This window comes from Taeniopygia guttata, chromosome 23, assembly GCF_048771995.1.
Source record: "Taeniopygia guttata chromosome 23, bTaeGut7.mat, whole genome shotgun sequence".
NCBI lineage: Eukaryota > Metazoa > Chordata > Aves > Passeriformes > Estrildidae > Taeniopygia > Taeniopygia guttata.
The window spans coordinates 3,928,134-3,951,477 of record NC_133048.1 but is presented as its reverse complement, the minus strand read 5'-3'; the positions used below and the strand labels follow the sequence as shown (position 1 = coordinate 3,951,477).

The 23,344-nt window shown below is 65.5% G+C and overlaps 3 protein-coding genes across 13 annotated transcripts; 1 reads left to right on the top strand and 2 right to left on the bottom strand.

Annotated features, from left to right (window-relative positions):
• Window positions 1–8,079: 8,079 nt before the first annotated feature.
• On the top strand, window positions 8,080–16,269 carry CD164L2 (CD164 molecule like 2). Of its 4 annotated transcripts, XM_030290371.4 has the most exons (7): window positions 8,080–8,215; window positions 9,065–9,112; window positions 13,096–13,200; window positions 13,534–13,611; window positions 13,791–13,856; window positions 14,471–14,636; window positions 14,976–15,703. In XM_030290371.4, the coding sequence occupies exons 1-7, from the start codon at window positions 8,176–8,178 to the stop codon at window positions 14,989–14,991; spliced, it is 519 nt and encodes a 172-aa protein (XP_030146231.2). In that variant the 5' UTR covers window positions 8,080–8,175; the 3' UTR covers window positions 14,992–15,703. The 4 variants fall into 4 exon arrangements, with proteins under 4 accessions (XP_030146231.2, XP_041576740.2, XP_030146232.2 ...); XM_030290372.4 differs by lacking the exons at window positions 8,080–8,215; window positions 9,065–9,112 and adding an exon at window positions 11,511–11,740; XM_030290375.4 differs by lacking the exons at window positions 8,080–8,215; window positions 9,065–9,112; window positions 14,976–15,703 and adding exons at window positions 11,514–11,740; window positions 15,907–16,269.
• Window positions 8,208–10,473, bottom strand: GPR3 (G protein-coupled receptor 3). 6 transcript variants are annotated; one of them, XM_072917900.1, is made up of 4 exons: window positions 10,295–10,473; window positions 9,935–9,973; window positions 8,961–9,238; window positions 8,208–8,809 (listed from the first exon to the last, which is right to left on the bottom strand). In XM_072917900.1, the coding sequence occupies exons 1-4, from the start codon at window positions 10,469–10,471 to the stop codon at window positions 8,239–8,241; spliced, it is 1,065 nt and encodes a 354-aa protein (XP_072774001.1). In that variant the 5' UTR covers window positions 10,472–10,473; the 3' UTR covers window positions 8,208–8,238. The 6 variants fall into 6 exon arrangements, with proteins under 6 accessions (XP_072774001.1, XP_072774002.1, XP_072774004.1 ...); XM_072917901.1 differs by having other exon boundaries at window positions 8,208–9,238; window positions 10,295–10,388; XM_072917903.1 differs by lacking the exons at window positions 9,935–9,973; window positions 10,295–10,473 and adding an exon at window positions 10,028–10,136 and having other exon boundaries at window positions 8,208–9,238.
• A 385-nt stretch (window positions 16,270–16,654) lies between the features above and the next one.
• SYTL1 (synaptotagmin like 1) lies at window positions 16,655–22,751 on the bottom strand. Of its 3 annotated transcripts, none has more exons than XM_072917899.1 (16): window positions 22,561–22,751; window positions 21,891–22,003; window positions 20,747–21,032; window positions 20,403–20,548; window positions 20,234–20,333; window positions 19,811–19,850; window positions 19,470–19,569; window positions 19,115–19,227; window positions 18,733–18,852; window positions 18,083–18,249; window positions 17,901–18,003; window positions 17,643–17,804; window positions 17,410–17,488; window positions 17,244–17,343; window positions 16,962–17,146; window positions 16,655–16,887 (listed from the first exon to the last, which is right to left on the bottom strand). In XM_072917899.1, the coding sequence occupies exons 3-16, from the start codon at window positions 20,956–20,958 to the stop codon at window positions 16,748–16,750; spliced, it is 1,767 nt and encodes a 588-aa protein (XP_072774000.1). In that variant the 5' UTR covers window positions 20,959–21,032; window positions 21,891–22,003; window positions 22,561–22,751; the 3' UTR covers window positions 16,655–16,747. The 3 variants fall into 3 exon arrangements, with proteins under 3 accessions (XP_072774000.1, XP_072773999.1, XP_030146220.2); XM_072917898.1 differs by having other exon boundaries at window positions 16,962–17,167; window positions 19,115–19,220; window positions 19,469–19,569; window positions 22,561–22,750; XM_030290360.4 differs by having other exon boundaries at window positions 16,962–17,167; window positions 22,561–22,750.
• Window positions 22,752–23,344: the final 593 nt, after the last annotated feature.

The window sequence follows — 23,344 nt, the reverse complement described above, 5'->3', positions numbered from 1 at the left end:
GCTAACCCGGGCTGACAGCAGGATCACACAGGGAAGCGAGGAGCCCGCAAATGCCAAACCTGGCTACATTTGAGATTGCATTAACTAGACTTAGCCCTTGTTGGGAAAGGGGGAGCGAGTCTTCCTGTCGCCTGAAATACCGAGAAGTGCCATATCCCCTGAGCCCCGATGGATGGTGTGTCAGGCAGGGCCGAGCCTGGGGACTGGGGACAGGTCCCTCAGCTGCCTATTGCACAAGGATGCTGCTGTGTGGGCAGGCTGCGGGTGGAGGTGGCTCCTCCAGCCTCCAGGCAGCGGGAGGGACGCTGCCTTGTCCCTGCAAGCCTGCTGGAAACACCCTCTGCTCCCAGATCCCATCCCAGGGCAGGCATCAAAACTGCAGGATCCTAAACAGAAGGGTTGTGGACAGGTAGGGGAGGTTGGTTGTTGGAGTGTTTTTTAAAATGTCCTTTGATTCCTGCTTTTTATTTTTTTTTACTAAATATTTGATTGCCTTATCCTGTGTGGGGATCCCTGAGAAACAGCTGCTCTACAGAGGGACCATCTCTGAGTATCCTTGCAAAATCGCAGAGCTCTGGGCCACCAAGTGAGCTCAATGTTTTTGAAAGCAGCAGGGGAGGAGGAGAGGTGCCAAAACCAACCTTTGCAAGACAGAGCAGCTGTGCTGGAAGTGCAGGGCTGCCCTACCACCTTTGCCCTCATGCTGGGGGCTCTCACTCCTTCCTCCCCTTCCATGGGGGGCTGGGGCAAACCTCAGGCATTTCCCAAAGCCCAGGGCTCGAGCTGTGCTCCCCATTAGCTCTGCTCCCCACGACCTGTGCTCCCCACGAGCAGCCTCCCGCTCCCCCTCGCAGCTTTTTCGTCCATCCCGGGAACCGCTGGCTCGGGGCTGCAGGTCCGGGCAGGCACGGCCGCCTTCCCTTCCCCTTCCCCTTCCCCTTCCCCTTCCCCTTCCCCTTCCCTTCCCTTCCCCTTCCCTTCCCTTCCCTTCCCTTCCCTTCCCTTCCCTTCCCTTCCCTTCCCTTCCCTTCCCTTCCCTTCCCTTCCCTTCCCTTCCCTTCCCTTCCCTTCCCTTCCCTTCCCTTCCCTTCCCTTCCCTTCCCTTCCCTTCCCTTCCCTTCCCTTCCCTTCCCTTCCCTTCCCTTCCCTTCCCTTCCCTTCCCTTCCCTTCCCTTCCCTTCCCTTCCCTTCCCTTCCCTTCCCTTCCCTTCCCTTCCCTTCCCTCTCCCCGCCGCCCCTTCCCCTCACCGGGAAAGCCTCGTCCCGGTGCCCGGGCTCAGCCCGGAGCCGCAGCCGGTGACCTTCACTGCTTCTCCTCTCCTTATCAGAGCCAGAGCCGGGCGGGGGCTCCCCGAGCTCCCAGATGGCTGAGGAATGGTGCAGAGTGTCATTTCAGGGAAAGGGTAGATTGGATTTTTTATTTTTTTTTTTCAGAACGTGAACTTATTTAACGTGTTTCTTTTGGAAGTCCCTGCCCTGGAGGGGCTCTGGGATGGAGCTGCCTGGCAGGGCAGATGCAGCTGCCCCGGGTCAGGTTTCACTGCTGTTGGATTTCGGGGGTGCTTTCTTCTCTTCCTTTCTAAACAAAGCCTTGAAGTGGAAGTGGATCCGATGTTTTTATTACTGTATTAACATTCATTTTAATTCACTTCAGAAACTAACCCATTTTTCTTCCTGATTAGAATGTCATAGAATTAGACAAGCTGTAACCCCTCCTGAAGTGCCTTATTTTCCTACATGATATAAATATATTTATAAGAGTAATTATTCCACTTATATCTTAGGGGTTTATTGCTGAGCGGGAGATAAGGTGGGAGTGGAGGGATGGGGAGTGCCCTCCACGGACCCAGCCAGGCTGGAGGTCGGAAGGGCGACGTTTGATGGATACTCTCAGGGTGCAGGGGGTTCCTCACTTCAGACCAAAGGAGTTTCAGCAGTGAAACTCTGCTTAGAAAGAAGAAAAAAGGATGAAAAACCCCAAACATGTGAGCAAAATACTGTAGATTTGTCAGGTGTTTTTTTTTTTACCCCTACAAAACAAACACTGATGGCCGGACTGTGCAGGGAGGCAGTGGGTGTGGGGGTCAGAGCCCACCCTGGTCCATCCTTGCACATCCCAGTGCAGACTCCCTGCCTTCTGTATTCCCATGGAATGTCTGTGCTTTCCCCTGTCGCTTGCTGTATAAGCCACATTTCCTGCTGCTTTGTTTTGTTGTTTTTAATAATCAGCTCAGTAACCCCTGGATGAAGATCCCAACTGCAAATATTTTGTAATGTACGTGTATAAAAAAAAAGTAATAATTTTTTTGATTCTTTTTAAAAACTTGATAAAATCTTTCTATCCAGTTGGTGCCTGTGTGTGTTACTGGGGGGAGTGTGAGCCTGGGCCTGGCACAGGGGCTGCTGTGGCTTTGTGTGACTTGGAGTCATGGAAAGGGTTGGGCTGGAGGGGACATTGAAGCTCATCTCATTCCAGTTGCAGGGACAACTCCCACTGTCCCAGGCTGCTCCAAGCCCTGTCCAGCCTGGCCCTGGACACTCCAGGGATCCAGGGGCAGCCACAGCTGCTCTGGGCCGGCCTCACTCACTCAATTCCTGGAGGTGCAGGGCCACCTGAGCCGGTCGTGCCTGTGCTCGTGTCCTCTGCAGCTCCCAGGCTGTCCCTGGGGCAGCCCAGTGTCCCTGAGGTGCCAGCTGCCTGCTGCCCAGGCGGAGGCCGAGGAAAGCTGGCACATCCCGAGCTGTCAGGCAAACACCATCGGCACAGACACCTTTTGGGCTGAGGGCTGTTACAGTGGGAATTCGAGGGTCACAGCGCCAAGGAACCTCCCCCAGGAACAGCCTCCAGCCTCCCCCAGCCCTCCTGCCGTAGGAAATGAACCCGGGCTCCATCTTGCAGAGCAGAATTGCTGCAGCTGGGCCGGGAAGGGGCTGCAGCAGCTTTTTGCCTCCATTTCACAGCTCCAGCTCCCTCGTGCAGTGAATGTGCCTGGCAGTGGTGGCTGCTGGCCCCGAGCTCAGGTGCCTCGTCTGGCCTCGCTCCGTGGGGCTCTGTTTGCTTGCTGGTTGGTGAAAAGCAACAAAAGGCTGTGTCCCTGCTGCTCCTCATCCCTGCTCGTACCACAGGCTTTGCTCTGCCAAATTCCCTTGGCTTTAGGAGACACCGGTGCCTCGCTCCGCAGCGCTGTGCCTTTCTTGGCTGACAATGGTCCCTGGCTGCAAAACCTCATTAGATTAATTGGCCTTGCCAGCTCCTGAACAAGCAAGGCCTTTAGTCGTGCAGGGGCGCAGAGGGCAGGGGAAGGAGGGAGCTCTGGGGCTTCCACACTCCCTCGAGCTGCTGTCCCAGCTCCTGGCTCCAGCTGGAGCTCCTGGCTGCCTTTGGATGGGTGTGGCTGTGGCCAGGTGGTGCCTTTGCTTTTTTGGGGTGCAGGGCGACACGTAGCCTTGACACGTAGCCTTGTGCTTTTGGAGTGACAGCCCTTGGAAGTCATCAGAATCTGGGGGGGTGTTGGTGAGTTTTGTGCTGATTTAACCCCCTAAGCAACAGGGAAATAGTTCCAGATCTGCCTTCCTGGGTACCCCACAGCTCCTGGAGGCTGAGCTGTAGCTGGGTGCAGGGAGGAGAAGGTCGACAGTGATGGACTGTGTGAGCCCCAGCCCTGCCCGTGAGCAGCACTTTGCTGCCGCAGCTGGGCCGGTGTCTCCACAGCTCCGCAGCCCTGGCACACCCACCTTGGCCCCGGCCTTTGATCCCTCTCCGTGCCCGTCTGTCTCTTCCACATGACTCGGCACAGGATCGCAGCTGGCCGGGCTGCGGCTTCACAGGAGCCCCTGTCTCCAAAGACCTATTGAATTTTCTCCTTCAAGGTGGTGTTAGCAACACCCAGAAGATGCTGCTGGCTGCCTTGGACGAGTGGGCTGCGTGTCCTTTCCACCACTGACGTCAGCTTCTCTCCCTTAATTCCCCCTCTGGGACCGAAGCGAGTGCAGGCGCTGCCAGCTCGGATCAGCGTTAACAGGCTGCTCTCCCAGCGTGTGGCAGCGCTCCGCCGTGCCAATGTCACCCCCGACTCGCGCTGCTGGCCCTGGCCAGGCAGCCATGGGTGCTGGGAGAGCGCTTCCCTCTCCCAGCAGCCTGGGAAGGGCCCGGCGCCAGCAGAACGTCCCCGTTCCTCGCCCGTAGGTGTGCTGAGATGGCAGCTCAGCCCCTCAGAAATGGCTGACTCCTCTCTCGCGCGCTCTCGCTGCCTGGTGGGATTTTTCTCTCCTCCTCCCTGCCTTTGCCGTTGCCTACGCGGTTGTGTGGGGAAGGCAATCGGCTCCCGTGCTGCGGATGGCTTTATCTGTAACTCTTCCATCTGCTCACAGCAGCTCACAAATAACCACGGGGTGCCAGAGGAATTATGTTATTTGGAGCTCAAGTTTCTGCAGTCTGGCAGGGCAGCAGCTCTGCGCCGGGCTCAGCCGCTCTGCAAAGGCCAGCGCCGGCACGGCCAGGGCTTAGGGCAGGGGCTGGGGAGGTGGCCAGGGCTGAATTAGCTCCCCATCCAGTCAGACAAAGCCCCAGCTCTGAGCCAGCATGGAAGCTGCTCCTCTGGGAGCTCCTGTGGAGAGCAGAGGGTCCCGCTGGCCCCGGGTCCCTGCCCAGCCTGGGCCTGTGGCACGAAGGCGCCTTGTGCGTCGCATGGGGCGGCAGTGACAAAATGGGAGGCTGCTGACCCCCTCTCCTTGGACTCTGCTGTTTCCCACCAGGCACAGCCCTTTCAGACAGAATTCCCTCCCGGGAAGCACCATCCGCTGCCCCAGAGCATGGCTGTGGTGGTGGCTGGGGATGATGCTCGAGGCCGAGCTGTGCCGGGAAATGCCTCCCGCTGCCTCCGGCATTTGGTAAAACACTTACAGCAGGGCCGTGTTTTCTTCATTTCCTGCCTGCTGCCGCTTCCAAGGAAACAAAATCCCCCAAGCTAGGGCTGAGGTTTCTCATTTAAATGTAACCCAGGCCCATAACTGGAGCTGCCAGCCCTCCCCATGGCCCGGGGTTCCCAGGGTGGCGCAGGAGGAGGAACGCCAGGACTCGTGGTCCCATCATGGGCGCTCCAGGAAGGCACTGAGGGCAGAGACCATGCCTGGGATGAGGTGTGGGGACAGGCACCTCTCAGCTGTGCCTCAGGCAGGGCACTTCAGGCTGCCAGGAGGAGGTTTTGCAGTAGCAGCAACCTCTTTCCCTCCTCCCATCTGGCAAAACCCCGGTGGTTTTGGCACCAGGGCTGGAGCAGGGTGCTTTGGGAGCAGCCCTGGCTCTGTTGTGGGTGCTGCCAGCTCTCTCCCCTGTGTGGTTTCCAAGGGCAAGTGTTTGGAGCCAGATCTGGGCCCCAGTGCTGCCAGCAGGACCAGGCTGCTCACACTGGAGGGGGGGAGCAATCCTCAACCCACCCCCCTGCCTGCACTGCAGCACGGGCAGCCCTTGGAGGCAAGAGCTGCCTGTGCTTGCAGCATCTGCTGGGAGCCTGGGAAGGGCTGGCCCTGCCAGATGTGCGAGCACAGCTGGGGTGAGGCCGTGCCCACGTCTCTTAGCTCATATTTTAACCCCAAAGTTGGGCTGTTGGTCCCCCCCGAGCCTCTTTTGCACATCCATGTCGTGGGGGTGGCTGCTCAGCACTCTGGCACCTTCTTGGATGGATTTGACTCTTTTTTTATAGCTTCACTTTCTGCATCCTTCTCCACCCAAAAAAGGAGCAGGCTGGGCCCTGCTGGATCTCCCCGCCCTGTGACTGCTCCATCATCCCCCAGGGGCCTGGAGCAGCCGGGAATGGCTCTGGGTTTGCTGGAGGGCTGGAGAGGCAGGGCTGTGCCTTCCTCCAGCCCATCTCCAGCCGGGCTTCCCTTCTCCACCCTGCCAGCAGGGAACCGCGCTCAGGTAGGAGCCAAAGGTGCCTCTCCCACCTGGGCAGTGGCCACCGTGGTGGCAGCAGGGGACAGGGCTGAGGGTGACATTCTCGGGGTGGTGCTGACAAGGATTCAGTGAGGGCTCAGCTCCCGCAGGTCCTGAATTTCTGGTCCTGGGGAAACGCCTGGGCCTGAGCTGCGATGGCTGTTGATGCCACGCTGGCACTGTGTGTCACCTGAGCCCTCCGCATGCCCCCATCACTCTGGGGAGCTCAGCAGCAGCGGCACAGCCCTGCCAGGAGCTGGGAGGGGGGCTGAGCCCTGTGCCCACCCCACTGCCGGCCTGAGGAGGGGCTCTGGCAGACCTGAATGCTGCTGCCTTTGTGCCTTGCACACTCTGGTGTGCCACCCTGGCCCCAGGGGAAGTGACAGGGACCCCAGAGAGTGGGAGGAACTGGATGGGCTTGCACAGCATGCAGAAGCTCCCTCTGAAGACATCAGCAGGGGAGGCACAAGGGAGAGAAAAGCAGTTTCAGCTGCCATGTGATGTTGACATAAGAATCACCAGGTAAAAACTGCCCCTGAACACAGCAGAGCTGGGAATTAGGGGATTTTTCACTGCTGGGGGAGGTAGGCTTGGGAATGATCTCCTGAGGGGTCTCAGCTGAGCACTGGGGTGGAATGAACACCCCCAGCCTCTGGCTGAACCTCAGTGGGGACAGGAGGAGCCCCAAATTCCCCATCCCCAGCGCTGGGAGAGCAGGGCACAATCTGTGGCTCCCTCAGCCCTCCCAGCCCCATCTCCCCTCATCACTTGCTAGCACAGCCCGTTGCCAGCGCTCAGCCGAGGGAAATCTTCATTTCCTTCGCACCAAACAGCCCCAGCTCGGGGCCGCCGCAGGTCCCCAAGCCCGGGGTGAAGCGGGGCCTGGGGGGCTGCACACATCCCCCAACCCCGGGCTCGGGGATGAAAATGCCCGTGAGAATCCGGGCAGGGGCACGGGGGGCTCTGGGGGCGCAGAGGCTGCTACCGGAGGGGCTGAGCTGCCCTAATTAGCTCTGCCGTCATTAACGCCGCCTTCCCCCCACCAGGGAGGGGGTTCAGATCCTGCATGAGCGGTGACTTTGGGGGCACGGGAGCCTCAGTGTGGGGTGCTGGGCACGGTCCCCCCGTGCCCCCTTCACCAGGAGAGGGACAGGGGGGCAGAGATGCCGTTCCCTCGGTGTCCCTGGCTGGGGGGACATGTCAGATGTCACCAGCAGAGCTGCATGCAGCCCCTGTGCCTGCTGGGGCTGTGAGGATGAGGATGGTCGGGGCCTCAGCGCTGCTCCCCCCGGGCCAGCTCCTGCTAACAGGATGTGATGGGTGCGGGAGGCGCTGTCACTCGGCATCTCTTACCCGGCAGCGGGAAACGGAGCAGGGGGATGGCCCTGGTGGGACTGGAGAGGCTCAACCTTCTCTGCCCCCTCGGGAAACACCATCCCACCCCCTCCCCAGCATCAAACAGCCGCACCTCATACCACAAATTCATTTATTCCCCTGCCAGAGTTGTAAACAAGAAGCAGCCCCCCCACCCTGACCCACCGACAGGTCCCCATCCAGAGGGGTCCCCTTCACAAGGAGCCCTTCACATCCATCTCCCCAGCCCAGAAATGTGCAAATCCAATCCCAGTGCAAAGAAAGGCTTGGGCAGGGGGAGCCCTGGGTGCCGTGAGGGGGGTGGCAGCACACAGAGGACCCCAAAACTTGTGGGTTTGGGGGTGCAGAGCCTCCGGCAGCCCCCCTCCTGAAGGCAGCGAGCACTAGAGGGCAGCAGGGCCCAGCACTGTGCGGCGGGAGGGAGGCATAGAAATCAAATTAAATAATAATTCAAATATCAATAAATAAATAAATGGACGGCTGGGAGAAGGGGGGAGGGGGTTGAGTCCCTCCTCCTCTGTCAACGAGTCTCTCCTCCCCTTCCCCAAATGTATAAAATATATTTTGACTATCTGAGGTAAATAACAAGGTTGTAAAAAAAAAAAAAAACCAAGATGGGGAGGAACGTTCCTGGTGTTTCCCCACCCTTAAAAAAATAAAGCATCATAAATAGTTTTAAAGAAAATATGAGGATCAGCCCCCTCTCTCTCTCACGCATAAATATAGATTATATTATGGATAAAAAATACGTCTTTCTCTCTATTCAAAAAGTGGAAAAATAGAGGAAAAGAAGGGGTTGTGCCCAAAAAGGATGAGGCTGGGAGGAGCCGCTTGATTCCAGGAGCTCCTGCGATGTGCCTGTGGGAATGAAAAGGGGCAATCAAAGCAAATCCCCGGCTGGGCTCGGTGAGTGAAGGACGCGGGGCCGCTCAGACGTCGCTGGGGGAGCGGAAGGGCAGCGGGGAGGAGAGGCAGGCACAGCACACGGCCCCCAGCAGCACCTTCTGGATCTCCTGGTTCCTGAAGGCGTAGATGAGGGGGTTGAGCAGGGAGTTGGAGGTGGCGGAGAGCAGCGTGGCGTAGGTGTAGAGCGCCGGGGAGCTGCCGTCGCCCAGCAGCCCGTACACGGCCAGGGGCAGCCAGCAGCACCCAAAGGTGCCCAGCACGACGGCCAGGGTGGCGATGCCCTTGTGGGTGCTGAGGTGCTGGGAGCTGGCCGGGCAGTGCCTCTGCACGGCGATCTGCTGCGCGTGCCGGCACACGATGCGACAGATCTGCACGTACAGCTGGAGCATGGCCACGAACACCGCCAGGACGGAGGCGGAGAGGAGCCTGAGGTGGCTCCTGGTCAGCGGCCGGACGATGCTGCAGGCCCACGGCTCCCCCAGGCAGTTCCAGCCCATGACGGGCAGCAGCCCGTGGCAGATGGAGGCTCCCCAGGCCAGGAGCAGCATGATGTACGTCCTGGTGACCGTCCTCTCCGAGCAGTAGGTCAGGGCGCTGTAGAGGGACAGGTAGCGGTCGATGGTGATGCTCAGCAGGCTGCTGACGCTGGCTGTGAAGGAGGTGACCAGCAGCCCCACGGTCAGCAGGCTGACCGCTCCCGACGGGATGAAGTACACGAAGGCGAAGTGCAGGATCAGCCCCACACCTGCCAGGAGGTCGGCTGTGGCCAAGCTGCCGATCAGGAGGAACGTGGGGGCGCGGAAAGCCGGGGTGTAGAAAATGACCACCACCACGATGGCGTTCTCGCAGGAGATGATGGTCCCCGAGATGCAGAGGACGACGTCCCACGGGTTCAAGGTGAGGGGTTGCACCACAGACTCCAGATCCAAGGAGCTGCCACTGCCGTTCCCGGCTGAGAACCAGCCTTGCTGGCCTTCGCTGGAGTTGGGGGGCTCTTTCTCCATCATGGTGGCGGAGGGTGACCTGCAAGAGCAGCCCTTCAGCACCTCTGTCCACCAGCTGCCCCTGGGCCACCCAGACAGGGGCACTGCCTGCCCCCAAAAGTTGTCTTCAGGAGGGTGGGCAGAGCAGTGGAGGTTGAGGGTGTGCTGGCTGTTGGCTCCGAGGGGATTTTTCTGGATGAGATGGTTTGGTTTTAAAATAAATCGGAGAATAACGGGGAAGGAACACACACCATCACTGCTCCTGCCTGCCTTGGCTGCTGGGGACTGGGCACTGCAAGATTTTGATGGGTAAATCCAGGGGAGCAGGGCTGGCAGTGGAAAACACCCTGCCCAGAGGAGTTCGGGCCAAAGGGAGGGGATCCCAAGCAGCAGGTAAAGGGGTGACCCTGCCCCCCATCAGCATCCCAGCGGGAGCAGACACCCTCCCATCCCCACCACGGCATCCCTTCTTCCCCGGGAGGGCAGCACAGCGCCTGGACGGGCTCTGGGGGGCACGGCCGCCCCTCGCCACCGTCCCCACGGCGCGGCGCCGGTGCCGGGCACTCACCTACCGGGATGCCGGGCACACACTCACTCACCTGCCGGGATGCCGGGCACTCGGGCACTCACCTGCCGGGATGCCGGGCACTCACTCACCTGCCGGGATGCCGGGCACTCACTCACCTGCCGGGGTGCCGGGCACACACTCACTCACCTGCCGGGATGCCAGGCACACCTGCCGGGATGCCGGGCACTCGCTCACTCCCCTGCCGGGATGCCGGGCACACACTCACTCCCCTGCCGGGATGCCGGGCCCTCACGCACTCACCTGCCGGGATGCCGGGCACTCACTCACTCCCCTGCCGGGATGCCGGGCACACCTGCCGGGATACCGGGCACACACTCACTCCCCTGCCGGGATGCCGGGCACTCACTCACTCCCCTGCCGGGATGCCGGGCACTCACCCACTCACCTGCCGGGATGCCAGGCACACCTGCCGGGATGCCGGCCCCTCACGCACTCCCCTGCCGGGATGCCGGGCCCTCACGCACTCCCCTGCCGGGATGCCGGGCACTCACTCACTCCCCTGCCGGGGTACCGGGCCCCGCTGCCATGGGCGCCGCCGTTATAGCGGCGGGCCGGGGGGGGCCGGGGGGGGCCGGGCCCGCGGTGACTCACGGCCCCCCCCGCCCGCTCGCCCCGCCGTGACGTCAGCGCCGCGCCGGAGCCAATCAGCGCCCGCGGGGCAGCGCGGGAGCGCGCGCGCCGCATGGTAATCGCGGCTCATTCATAAAAAACCCGCCCCCAACTTTCCCCCCCCCCCCCCCCCCGCGCTGCCCGCGCCCGCCCCACGGCCCCCGAGGGACCCCACGGGACCCCAGGGACCCCACGGGACCCCAGGGAACCCCACGGGGCCCCAGGGAACCCCACGGGACCCCACGGCCCCCGCGGGACCCCTCGGGACTCTTCCCCCGCGCCGGTTCCTCGAAGCCGACGCGTTTCACCGGTGATCTGTCCCCGCCGCGGAGGGAGGGGGTCCCGGAGGGCCCGGGCCGAGCCGCGGCTCTGCTGGGACCCCGCGGGAGCCGGGACACCCCGGTGGTTCCGGCCCCGGCCCCGGGAGGGTTCGGAGTGTCCCGGGCACGGGACTGGGGCGGGCAGGGTGCCCGGGATCAGCGGGCAGCGAGCGCGGGGCGCTGGGCACAGGCCGGGTGCGGGCACACGGTGCGGGCAGGTGTGTACAGGGTGTGCAGGTGTGCAGGTGTGTGTGGTGTGTACAGCGTGTGCGAGTGTGCACAGGTGTGTTCACTTGTGTACAGGTATGTGCAGGTGTGTGCAGGTGTGTACAGGTGTGTACAGGTGTGCTCAGGGGGTGCAGTATGTGCAGGTGTGCACAGGGGTGCAGTGTGTACAGGTGTGTACAGGTGTGTACAGGTGTGTACAGGGGTGCAGTGTGTACAGGTGTGTACAGGTGTGCACAGGGGTGTAGTGTGTACAGGTGTGCACAGGGGTGCACAGGGGTGCAGTGTGTACAGGTGTGCACAGGGGTGTACATGTGTGTACAGGTGTGTACAGGTGTGTACAGGGGTGCACAGGGGTGCAGTGTGTACAGGTGTGTACATGTGTGTACAGGTATGTACAGGTGTGCACAGGCGTGCGCAGGTGTGCCGTGTGCGCAGCCCGTGCAGCCCCGGGTTTCCCACGCCCGGTGGGTGGGTGTGTGGGTGTGTGGGTGTGTGTGGGGGGCACACCCCGTGAGAGACCTCCACAGCCCGGGCCGGGCCCGCCGGGGCGGGGCGGGGCGGGACGAGGCGGGGCCGCCCCCCCTCCCCCGCCGCCGCCGGGGCCGCCTCCCGCGGGCGCGCATCTGCTCCGCTCCGCTCTCCCGGGAGATCCGCGGACACACCTCCCGCCGGGACCGTGCCGAGCCGGGCCGAGCCGAGCCGGGCCGGGCCATGGCCCCGCCGGGCCCCGGGGCGCTGCGCTGCGCGCTCCTGTGCGCGCTGCTCTGCGCGCACGGACCCGCTCCCACCCGCGCAGGTACGGCGTGGGGGGTGGCAGGGGAACTCGGGGCTTTGCAGCTTTGGGGCGCCTGAACTTTTCTCTGGGGGTTGTTTTTTCCCCGGGGGTACCTCTCGCCCCCACGGGACTCAGTTTGGGGGAGAGGGACCCCTGCTCCTCTCCCAGCCGTGCTCCGGGGTTTGGGACCCCCGGGGCCAGGCGGGATGAGCGGCGCGCAGGGTCCAGCCTCCTCCCCAAAAAGTGTGGGCATCTCGTGGGCTGCGGTGGGGAGAGGGGAACGGAGCCGTCACCCCCTTCCCGAGGCGCTGCAACTCCGGGCGTTAATGATGCAAACCCCAGGCTTCCTTCTGCTGCCCCTCTCCCATCCCCCGGCTGCTGCTGCGGGGAGACGTTTCCACCCTGACTTATCCCAGCGGGACCCACGCGTGTTCCCGGAGCACCCCTGGGAGTGGGGCCCTTCCTTCCCCCTCCCTCCCCACACCTGCCGGCAGGAGCGGGAGATGACAGCGCCGGGCTCCAACGTCTGCTCCTGCGCCTGCCGCGATAAAAATAAATGATAAACCTGCCTAAAGCCTTGCGAACAAAGTCCCACTTTCCCATTGGCTCCCGGCAGGTCTCCAAACGCTGGCAGGGGGGCAGCGGCGTGCCCACCTCCCCCTCCCGTAGCCATGGCAATGGGGCCGCAGCATCTCCGCTTCCTCCTTACGCCACCAGTTCCCCCTCGGCTTTTCCTGGGAAAGAGGGAAAGGGGCTTTTCCATCGGGCGCGCGTGGTTTTTAGGGAGCCCTAAAAGCTGGGGGGCTCAGTGGTCTCTCCAAAGGGAAGCGCTGCCGGCAGAGGTGCCCTGTGCCCGTTCCGTCCCCTGGGGAGGCAGCCCGGGGACCGCCAGCCCTGCCGGGGGGTTTGCCCCGAGCCTGGGTGCGCATCCAGCGTGGGATGGATCTTTCCCGGGATGGAGCGAGCGCGGGCGGGGGACGGGGCGGGCAGGGCCCGGCCGCAGCTCGGCGCAGCCTCCCTCGCCGGCAGCAGCGCTGTAAATTAATGATGATGTGTGGGGGAAGAGCAGCTCCGCAACCACCGAGTGACTCCCGGGAACGGGGTCCCGCGGGGTGGCCTGGCCGGGCACAGGGGCGGCACCGCTCCGGTAACGCCCTGCGTGGGCTGGGTGGGCGCTGGGAGCTGTGGTGTGCCCTGGCTGGAGGGCCGGTGGTGCCAAGAACACCCATCGGGATGGGGCTGTGGTGCCATGGGATGTGCTCTCCTTCCTCCTGCTGCACCATCAGAATTGCCCCTCCAGTTGGGTCCAGCCCTCACCCACCGCCACAGGGGTGGGTGCTGGCCCTGCCCTCATCACCCTTCCCTGGCTTTGGCAGGAGAGTGTGGCGAGCTGAGGTCCTGCGAGGTGTGTACAGCCAGCAGCCACCCCCACAACGGCACCAGCTGCGTCTGGGTGGGCTGCGGGACCCCCGAGGAGCCAGGTGAGGGGCTCGGCTGGGTGGGCACAGAGAGGGGCTCTCATCAGCTCTCCCCAGCCCCTGTCACCGGACCGGGGCGTGCCCGGGTGGCGTTGGCTCTCAGCACCCTTGGGTGCCCAGCCCCAGCTGTTTCACCATCAGGGTCCATCTCAGCTGCTCACGAAGCCCCTGCTCGGGGCTCTGCCCTGCGGGGTGCAGCTCTGGGCCCCCACTCCCACCCCTGGGAATGAAACCTCCTCATCCCAACCCCTCAGGTGCCAGGGCAGCCCTGGGCCTGGACACCACTGGCTGCCCTGGTTTGGGATCCCCGGGAAACTCTGCTCCCCCTTCCCGCAGGAGCCGGGAGCTGCGTGCAGAGGGGCTCGGCAGTGCGGGACACCTGCGCACTCTACAACAGCAGCGCCCTGTGCCGAGGTAACCCCGACCCCAAAGCCCCCAGACCCTCTGACCTTTGGGACAGGGGTGCTGCTGCAGGTGCCAGGGCCATGGGGATGAAACCACACCACCGGGACAGGGACGTGGGTCGCAGGGGTGTGTGGCAATGTCCCCTGTCACCCCTTTTAGCCCCTTCCCTCTGTCCCTGCCTTCTCTAGCACTGAAGTCTCACACGGAAGAGCCTCCACGATCCCATAGCAAGGAGCCAGTGACACACTCCACAAGTGAGTGGGTCTGGGGAGGGGTGGGAGACAGTGGGATGGGGGTCCTGGGTGCCCCAGGGACCAGTGACTTGTCCCAACAAGACACTTCCTCTTTAGTTCATACCCCTTTGGGAGGGATGAGCAGAGCTGACCTCGGTGTTGGCCACGGGACGTGCCCGCTGTCCCCTCTGTCACGGCCCTGTCCCTTCTCTCTGCGCTGGCAATGCAGTGGCTCACGGCACCCATCAGCCCTCCAGGAACAAGCCCTGGCTCCATCTTTGCTGGAACTGCCACCTCCAGCCTGGCTGGGAGTGGAGCAGGAGCCTCTTCCAGTACGGGGAACTGGAGAGCACTGGGCCCATTCCAGCGGGAAACCGGAGCCTGGAGCCTGCTGAATTATTGATCCCGCTGGGATCTTCTTGCTGCTGGCTCCTTTCCTGCAGCTCCAGCTGCTCTGGCAGGGGACGGGGCTGAGCCCATCCCGGCAGCCACGTACCGGCGGGGACATCCCAGCCCCAAGCTGGGAGCTGCCATCCCTCCCTGCGCAGCCTGGTTTCTCCAGGAGCCCAGATCCCCTCTCAGGAATGCCAGCAGCACCCATGACTCCCCAACCCCCCATCTTCCCTGACCACCAGGGACCACCACCAGCAGTGCCCCGCTGACGGGCAGCCCTGAGTTCCACCCGCCCGGCTTCGACACGGCGAGTTTCATCGGGGGCATCGTGCTGGTGCTGTGCGTCCAGGCCGTCGCCTTCTTCCTCATCAAGTTCATCAAGTCAAAGGACAGCACCTACCAAACGCTGTAAGGGCCCCACACGGGAGCGGGATGGAGGGGGGACAAAGCCCGCCCTAAAGTCAAGCCTGGGGTCACCTGGGCCGTGTCCTGTGCCCGCTGTGTTGTCCCGTGGCTCTTTGTGCCAGTCTGTCCCCACGCTGCAGAGGCTGGTCGGGGGGATGGAGGGGTTCACACCCCCTCGCCGCTGTCCGGCTGTCCTGCCTCCCCTGTCTGTCCCTGTCTGGCTGGGTCCTGGCTCTGAGCCCCGGATCTGTCCTGGGGGCTGGCAGGAGCTGCCCGGTGCTGTCCGGGCTCGCTGTGTCTGACGTGGGGGCCGTGCCCCTCTCTTTCCTTCCACGCTGCCAGAGAGGACAACCAGTAGGTTCTGGGTGCCGGTGGCACTGGGGAGGGGGTGTCCCCCCGCACCCCGCGGCTTCACCCTCGCCTGGCACCTCCCCGGGCAGAGGGGGGCGTGGGCCCTCCCTCCTGGTGTGCATGACGGCTGTTTCCCAACCGGTTTTGCTGTTTCCTGCGAGTTGTTAGGGATGGAAAGGAAGGGGGTCCCCCCTCGCCCCCTTTCTGGCACGGAGCCCCTCGGGGGGGCAGCCCCTTCCAGCCCCTTCTGCCGCCTGGGTGAGGTGCCCCCAGTGCCCCCAGCCTCCCCCTGAGCCTCCTTGACAGCGCGGGGACTGCAGGGCTCCCAGTTTGGCCCCAGTTTGGCCCCAGTTTGGCCCCAGTTTGGCCCCAGCAGCCCCCTTCCCACTCTCAGCACCCCTGCCCCACTGCCTCCCCACAGTCCCTGGGGCCAGGGGGACCCTCTTCCCCTCGTGGGTGCTTTTCCCGCTGGCATTTTGGCTGGAGCACCCCACCACGGCCTGACACCCCCCATGCCCCCCGTGCCCGCCAGAGGAGCGGAGCCAGGGCCTTGCTGTGTGCTTTTGCTGTGCCTCTGTGTGCTCTGGGGGGGCTTGGGGGGTTCCCTCTGCCCCACCCTCTTTCTGTGTGCTGTTTTGGGGAGGGGGCTGCGTGTCGTGTGCTGTGGGGTGACACTTGTTTCTCGGGCTGCCCCCCATTAAACTCTGCCAGGTGGTGTTTGTGTTGTGTCCGGGGTTGCTGTGGCTGGGGGGGGTGCAGGGGATCCCCCCTCCCTCCAGGGCAGTCCAACCCTCCCCCATGGTGTGGGTGGGCACTGGGACCCCCTCAGCACCCCCTCTCTGGGGGCTGCGAGCGGCTGGGACCCCCAGGGTGAAGCCCCCAGCACCTTTCCTGCTACTCTCCTCTCTGTCCAACACACCAGGATCTGAGCTCCAGGCTGGGGGGTCGCTGTCCCCGTCCTCCCCAGGTGAAGAGGCCGCTGCTGGTGTCACCCTGCCCGCGGCCGGACTGTCCCCGCCCCACACCAGCACTATGCAAAGCCGGGACACCGGGGCGGGACACCCCCCGCCCGTCCCCACCCCGGGGGATGCTCCGGGGCTTTGTGCCTCCGGCTGCTGCCGGGGGTGCAGCTGGGCCGGGGGGCCCATCCAGCCTAAATCCCACCCCGGGGACCCAGGGCATCCAGGAATCGGGGGACACCTGGCCATGGGTGGCCCCAGCCCCACACCGGGCAGAGCCCGAGCTGGAACGGAGGGGCAGAAACCAATAAAGGACTTTCCTGTAATTCCTGGTGTCCGTGTCATTGTCGTTCCCAGAGATTCTGGTTGCAAATTGGGGATTTGGCTGTTCTGCCCACAGGGTGGGATTGGTGGGTGGCCCCAGGTGACTCCAGTCCTCCCAGTGACCAGTGACTGGGAACCAGTGCGGGTGTCCTGGTGGGACGGGGCAGCCCAGTTTGGGGTATCCCAGTAAGTAAAGGGGATCCCGGCAGAGCACTGCTCCCCCATCCCCCAGGGGCTGGCAGGATGCTGATGGAGGGCACAGCCCCACACTGGGAGCACTGGGATGCAGCAGCTCCAGCCCCACAGCGGAGGGAGGAGTCAGGGTATGGTGGCCAGTGCAATAAACAGCCACCAGATGTGCTCACAGCAATAAAAAGCTGCCAGAGGTGCCCGCTGGTGCCACTTCATTGCTGCTGGGAGGGGAGGGCACAGACCCCAGGTCCCCACCCTCGGATCCCACGGTCCCACTGGTCCCGGGGGCTACGCCCGGGGCACCAGGTCGGTGCGCAGGGGGAGCAGCGCCTCCACCCAGAGGCCGGGCCGCTGCAGCAGCTGCCTCCACACGCCCTTCTCCTCGGCCGTGGAGTCCATCCAGCCCACAGGCAGCCCGTAGCTGCTCCCTGCGGAGAGAGCGCCCGTCCGTCAGCCCCGGGGGGACACCCGGGACACCCCAGGGACCATACCCTGCCCTCACCCGTGCCCAGGCTGAGCCGGATGCCGCCCAGCTGGCGCTTGGAAAAGGCTTCGTGGTGCCAGAGGGTGAACTCGGCGCACGCCTCGGCCAAGTCCTTGGCCTGGAAGCCGTCGTACACCATGGTGTGGTTGAAGAGGGGGTTCAGGCTCCGCTTCACCACCCGCGTCTTCTGCCGGCTCGCCTTGCTGTCATCCGGCAGCACGTAGCTGGGGTGACACTGGGGTGAGGGGGGAACACCCCAGCCGCCCCTCCGGGTGTCCCCAGTGTCACCCCCGCCCTCACCACTGCACGAAGGCGTCCACGGTGCCGCTCTGCAGCGGGATGAGGCTCTGAGCATCCTTCACCCAGATGTGCAGCTCGCCCGTGGGTGGCATCCCCCCTCCTGTGGGCCAGAAGGGTCAGGGGCACCCTGCCATGCCGGACCCCCGCCCCCCGCAGCCCCTCTCACCTTCCGAGCCGGCGGGGATGAACTTCAGCGCCAGGTTGAGGCGGCCACGGCTGGCGAGGCCGTCCGAGGGGATGGGCATCTGCGGAGGGCGGGGGGTTACGGGGGGTTCTGGGGGGTTCCAGGGGGTTACGGGGGGTTACGGGGGGTTCCAGGGTGTTCCGGGGGGTTACGGGGGGTTACTGGGGTTACGGGGGCAGCGCAGCGACACGGGGCTGGGGAGGTGAGCAGCTCACCCGTGGCTGGAGACTGAACCACTCGGGCCGTGTGTTGGCCCAGTCCCAGGTGCCCAGTGCCACCTCCACCTCCCCCAGGAAGAGGTTCCTGCCCAGGCTGTCGTGGTGCCACACGGAGAGGTTCAGGGTCCGGCCCTGCAGGTCCCTCTTCTCCAGCTTGTACTGGTGGGGAGGGGACAGAGGGTGAGATGACCCACCCCCACCCATCCCGCTGGAACCACGGGCACCTCCAAACCCACCCAAAGGAGGGTTAGAAACCTTGAGGGTCTCATTGAAGACGGGATCCAAGCTCCTCTTCCTCACGGCGGTCTTGCGCTTGCTGCGGTTGGACTTGTCCGGCAGCAGGTAGGTCTTGACGTACCTGGGGCCAAAAACCGGGGTGGGGGCAGTGGGGCCGGGGGGCATCCCCTGGGCGGTGCCAGCGGGGCCGGGGCACTCACGGGTCCGAGCGCTGCTTCTTGGCCTCGGCCAGCTCCCGGCAGCGCAGGACGTGCACCTGCAGCTCCTTCTGGGCCGGCTGGTAGCGCAGGGAGAACTGCACGCAGCCCCGCACGGCCACCCTGCCCAGCTCCCCCTCGCTGTACAGGCTCATCAGGCTCCCGCTCAGCTGCGGGACACAGCAGGGCCGCTGAGGAGGTGCCCCTGCCCACCCTGCCCCAGCGCCAGCCCCCAGTGCCAGCCCCCAGTGCCAGCCCCAATCCCAGTCCCAGCCCCATCCCCAGCCCCAGTCCCAGTCCCAGTCCCAGTCCCAGTCCCAGCCCCAGCCCCAGTCCCAGTCCCAGTCCCAGTCCCAGCCCCAGTCCCAGTCCCATCCCCAGCTCCAGCTCCATCCCCAGCCCCAGCCCCAATCCCAGCCCCAGTCCCATCCCCAGCCCCAGCCCCAGTCCCATCCCCATCCCCAGCTCCATCCCCAGCCCCAGCTCCAGCCCCAGCCCCAGCCCCAGTCCCAGTCCCAGTCCCAGTCCCAGCCCCACTCCCACTCCCACTCCCACTCCCACTCCCAGTCCCAGCCCCAGCCCCAATCCCAGTCCCACTCCCACTCCCAATCCCAGTCCCAGTCCCACTCCCACTCCCAGTCCCGGCCCTGTACCGTGGAGGAGCTGAGGCTGGACACAGAGGAGCTGGTGCTCAGCAGGCTCGGGGGAGCGTGGCTGTTCTGTGGGGACAGTGGGTCTGGGGGGTTCTGATCCGCCTGGGGGGTCTCTGGTCTCTGGAAGTGCAAAGAGGGGTCAGCACCCCCCAGGCCCACTGAGGACACCCAGCAGTGCCTGGTGCTTGGGTACTGCCCATGCTGGGCTTTGTTCAATCCCCCCAGCCCCCAAAACCCCATACAGACACCTCCAGATCCCCAAAACCCCACACACCCCCTCCAAAACTCCTTACAGCCCTCTCCAGCCCCCCCAATCCCATGTAGCCCCCCTCAATTCCGTGCAGCCCCACCAACCCCCACAGCACCCCAGCCCCCAGCCCACCTGCCCAGCCTTGTGGCTGCCGTGTGCCGAGTCCGGCTCCTCCTCATCCTCATCCTCATCCCCCTCCGTGCTGGACGAGCCCAGGGAGGTGCCACCCCCCGTGCCAGTGCCACCTGCAAGGACAAGGGCAGCCTGGGGGTCCGAGCCAGCAGGGCTGGGCAGGAGGGAGACCCCGTGTTTGGCCAGAGCAGCGAGGTGCAGGGCTGCAGGGCTGGGGGCTGCAGTGCTGGGGGCTGCAATGCTGGGGGCTGCAATGCTGGGGGCTGCAGTGTTGGGGGCTGCAATGCTGGGGGCTGCAGTGTTGGGGGGCTCCAGCCCCCAGCCCCCCATCACCCCCGACCCCCACCCCACTCACCTGCCTGGGCCGGGCTGTGCTGCTCCCTCGCTGGGATGTCACCCTGCAGCACGGGCTGTGCCCTCGGGGTCCCCTCTGCAGCCGGGGCGGGGGGGCTGGGCTGGGAGGGAGAGGCTGAGAAGGGGACCCCGGGCACCCCCTCCTCGCCCAGTGCTCCCCCCAGCCCAGCCCTCTGCGTGCCTGGGACAGGATGAGGGATGACCCCCATGGGACATTCTGTGGGACGCTTCCCATCACTCCAAGGGCAGCACAATCCTGGGATGGCGCTGGGGGTGCTGCAGGGTGAACCCCACCCGGCACCGGGGTCCAGGTACTGCTCAACCCCCACACCAGGGACCCACCTGGGGCTCAGTGGCCTCCTGCACCTCCTCTGGGGGGGAACTGCGGGAAGAGACCACCATTAGTTTGGTCTAGGTGGAGGGCAGCCAGACAGCAGCACAGCGGGAGACACTGGGATAACGGACGGACAGACGGACACTGGGATGGTGGGCAGACATGCTGGGATGGTGGAAACCAGACCTGGAACGATGGGACGAAGGGCAGACACCAGCCCTGGCTGCACCATCCCCTCCACCCCCAGTTCTGCCCCCCTCCACCCCCCTTGTGCCACCCCCAGTGGGTACCTGTGAGGTGACACCAACCCTGGGGCACCTGTGGGGTGACACCAACCCCGGGGCACCTGTGGGGTGACACCAGCCCCGGGGTACCTGTGGGGTGGCACCAGCCCCGGGGCACCTGTGGGGTTCCACCCTGCCTCCCCTCACCTCTCGTCCGTCTCCAACGCACCATCCTCATCCTCCTTCTCCTCTGCCAGCGGCTCCTCGATGGCCTCCAGGCCGGGGCCGCGGTCCGGTTCCCCGGTTCCTGGGGACACAGGGAGCTCAGGGCCGAGCCCCGGCCCGCGGCCCCGCGGCCCCGCCGCCCCTCGCCTACCCCGGGGCCGCCTCCTGCGGCGGATGGAGGCTCGGACCAGGTCGGAGCCCAGGCGGGGCTGGTGGCGCTGGGCACGGGCGTCGCAGAACCAGTCCCCGGTGAGGCTCCGTAGCCGCGCCGGGTCCGACACCGACTTGCGGAGTTTGCTGGGGGGCGGGAGGGGCACGCTGGGACCCCCATCCTGCCCCAGAGCCCTCCCGGCTGGGGGACACCGGCCTCTGGGACCCTCGGGACTGCTGTGACAGCCCGGCCGAGCTCAGGGTGACCCCATCCCCCGGGAACGGGGCACCCTCGGGCTGGCCGCGCTGTCCCCGGGGGGACGCCGGCAGGGACCCCCGACCCACCTGATGCGCCCCTCCTCCCGGCGGCGGAGCTGCCAGTCCCGCTGCAGCACCCGGGCGATGGAGCTGCGCTCCTCCTCCGTCAGGAAGCTCAGGTCCAGCAGCGCCTCGGGCTCCAGCGCCATGGGGGACAGCGCGGGGACAGCCCGCGGGGCCGGCCCGGCCGGGGACACGGCGTGCTCAGCGTGCCGGGCGTGCAGCAGCGATGCCAGCATCGGGACGGGCAGCTGGGCGCCGCTGGGGATGGGGATGGGGATGGGGATGGGGAGGGTCCCCCCCGCTCATCCCGCTGCAAGGACGAGTGGGAGCAGCTCAGCCGCGCCCCCGCGACCCCCGCGACCCCCGCCGGCTCAGGCGAGGAGCGGGACGGGGTCCGGGAGCGCAGGAAGGGCACGGGCAGCCCGAGCCGGCACCGGGGGCACCGGGCCGCTCCTCCCGCCGCCGGCTCCGTGCCAGCCCGGCCCTGCCCGCGGCCGCTGTTTGCCCGGCGTGTTTGCTCAGGGCTGGCTCTGCCCCTGCCCGCGTTCCCAGGGATTCACCGGCTGCCAGGGCACACGGACAGATGGCACAAGGGGTTTGGCTGCCCCCGCGATGGGCTGAGCCCGAACCAGGCTGAGACCGTACGCAGCTCATCACATCTCCCGGAGGGGTCTTGCCCCATGCCCGGCGCTGCCTCACCACGGCCCTTCCTGTCCCCGGCGTTGGGAAAGCGCTGCCGGGTGTCACCGAGGGCAGGAAATTGCAGCAGCCGTGGGGCAGGATCAGCCTGAGCCCCCCCGAGCGCACCCCGGGCTCCTGGGCACCCACAGAGCCAAGCCCTGGCATGTCCCACCTCCACCAGCGGCCCTGCCCCCAGCCCCAGAGGTGACTCTGACCCCGCCCCACGGGTGGCCCTGTCCCAGCCTGTCCCCAGCCCCTCGGAGGGTCCCTTCCCTGCCCCACAGGTGCCCCTGTCCCAGCCCCGGGACTGCCAGCCCAGGACCTGGGCACGGTGGGTGCCAACCCCGCCACAGCCCGCAGCAAACCATCCCCAGGGACCCCCTCACCACACACAGGGGAACCCAAACACCCCCCGACCCCCTCGGGGCAACCTGGGACACGCCACCACCCCGACATCGCTCTGGGAGGGGTCTCGGGGGGCACGAACCGGCTCTGCCGGGGGTGGGGTGATGCTGCCGCTGTCTCCCCGCCGCAGCCGCTCGTATCCTGTTTACTGCCGGTGCACGGGGGGGTCCCCCCGCCCCGGAACAGAGCCACCACCTAAAAATGTCACCTAAGCCTGAGCCAGGCGCTGCTGCGGTGCCCAGCTCCCTGCGGGGTCCCCAAAACCGAGCCCTGAAGAAGCAGCACAGGGCGCAGAGGGGTGCTGGGCACCCGGCCCCCTACCCTGCACGGGGGACCAGTCAAACCAGTTCAACCTCCCCAGCAAGGTGCAGCTGGGGCTTGCACGTCCCCCTTTTTTCATTGCCGGCAGCCCCACAAGATGGAAGGGAGCTCCAGACGGCGTGAAACGCTCCGCACGCCCCCTCCTCAAAATGCAGCCCCGGCCAGCCCCCCGTGGGTGACCCCCAGAGCCCCCAGGCCGATCCCAGTCGCCTGGAGCACAGCCCAGGGCTGGCCTCGCCTCCTCCCAGCACCGGGGACCCCATCAGGGCTTCAGCCCCCGGCCCCTGTCACAGCCTGGGGACAAGAACAATCCCCCCAAAGGCGTGAGCCGGACCCCCAGCCCGGGGCTGTGGGGGTGTGCGACCCCCGGGAGGGGCGAGAGGAGCCGGGCCGGTCCCCCCGCGGTGGGCTCAGCCCCCGGCCCCGCTTACCTGCCCAGGTGTGGGGTCTCCGCCGCTCGGCGCCCCCACGGGGACCCGGTGGGTGCCCCCGGCCCCCACCCCGGCCGGTGCCGTGCCCGGGCGGACTCAGCCGCAGCCCTGCGAGCGCCTCCGCGCCCGGCGGCACGAAAGCAGGGACTGGAGCCAGCAGCACCCGCCGGACGGGACTGAACTGGGCTGAACTGGGCTGAACTGGGAGGCGTCAGCGCCTGGGAAGGGGTGGCGCAGTGGGGATGCGCCCCGGGACAGGGGGACCCCGAGCCTGGTGTTGACTGGAAGCCGAGGGGGTGGAAAAGGGGATGGGTGGGAGATGTCCCACCCCGGTGTCACACGGGGGGCTGGGGGCAGGATGTGGCTCTGGGGTTCCTGGGGGAGCGCCTGGGCTGCCCTGGAGGAACTGGGGAGACTGGTCTGAGCTGGGCATGGGGGAGCAGTACATCCCCCACCCCAAAAGCCCAGTGTGGAGCAGCATGAGGTCCCTGGGGCTTTACGGGACCCCATCCCCCAGGGTGTCCTCGGCTCCACAGCCCATCCCAGAACGCATTCCCAGCCCACGGGACAGCCCCAGCCCCCTCCTCAAACCGTGGTTCCCCCCCATCCCCTCCCACCCCCACCCCACGGCTCCCCCAGCCCCACATTCCCCATCCCACGGCTCCCCCAGCCCCACCACCCCCATCCTGCCGGTAGCAATGCCCTCTTGCTCTGAATGCCCGGGGCTCCTGGGCACCAGCACCTCCCTGGGCGCTCAGCCCCACGCAGGATGGGGCCAGGCGGG

What these genes read in the sequence shown, in the direction of transcription:
- SYTL1 (XM_030290360.4), bottom strand. Translation starts at nt 20,958, where the DNA reads ATGCTGGCATCGCTGCTGCACGCCCGGCACGCTGAGCACGCCGTGTCC. An exon ending in GTGGACGCCTTCGTGCAGTG is followed by an intron (nt 17,168 to 17,243) that starts GTGAGGGCGGGG and finishes GTGTCACCCCAG; the next exon opens with CTACGTGCTGCCGGATGACA. An exon ending in CCGGCTCAGCCTGGGCACGG is followed by an intron (nt 16,888 to 16,961) that starts GTGAGGGCAGGG and finishes CTCTCTCCGCAG; the next exon opens with GGAGCAGCTACGGGCTGCCT.
- CD164L2 (XM_030290371.4), top strand. Translation starts at nt 8,176, where the DNA reads ATGAAAAGGGGCAATCAAAGCAAATCCCCGGCTGGGCTCG. An exon ending in CAAATCCCCGGCTGGGCTCG is followed by an intron (nt 8,216 to 9,064) that starts GTGAGTGAAGGA and finishes GCGTTCTCGCAG; the next exon opens with GAGATGATGGTCCCCGAGAT. An exon ending in CGGGACCCCCGAGGAGCCAG is followed by an intron (nt 13,201 to 13,533) that starts GTGAGGGGCTCG and finishes CCCTTCCCGCAG; the next exon opens with GAGCCGGGAGCTGCGTGCAG.
- GPR3 (XM_072917900.1), bottom strand. Translation starts at nt 10,471, where the DNA reads ATGCGGCGCGCGCGCTCCCGCGCTGCCCCGCGGGCGCTGATTGGCTCC. An exon ending in AGTGCCCGGCATCCCGGCAG is followed by an intron (nt 9,239 to 9,934) that starts GTGTGCCTGGCA and finishes CTGCTCTTGCAG; the next exon opens with GTCACCCTCCGCCACCATGA. An exon ending in CACAGCCGACCTCCTGGCAG is followed by an intron (nt 8,810 to 8,960) that starts GTGTGGGGCTGA and finishes GTCCCTCTACAG; the next exon opens with CGCCCTGACCTACTGCTCGG.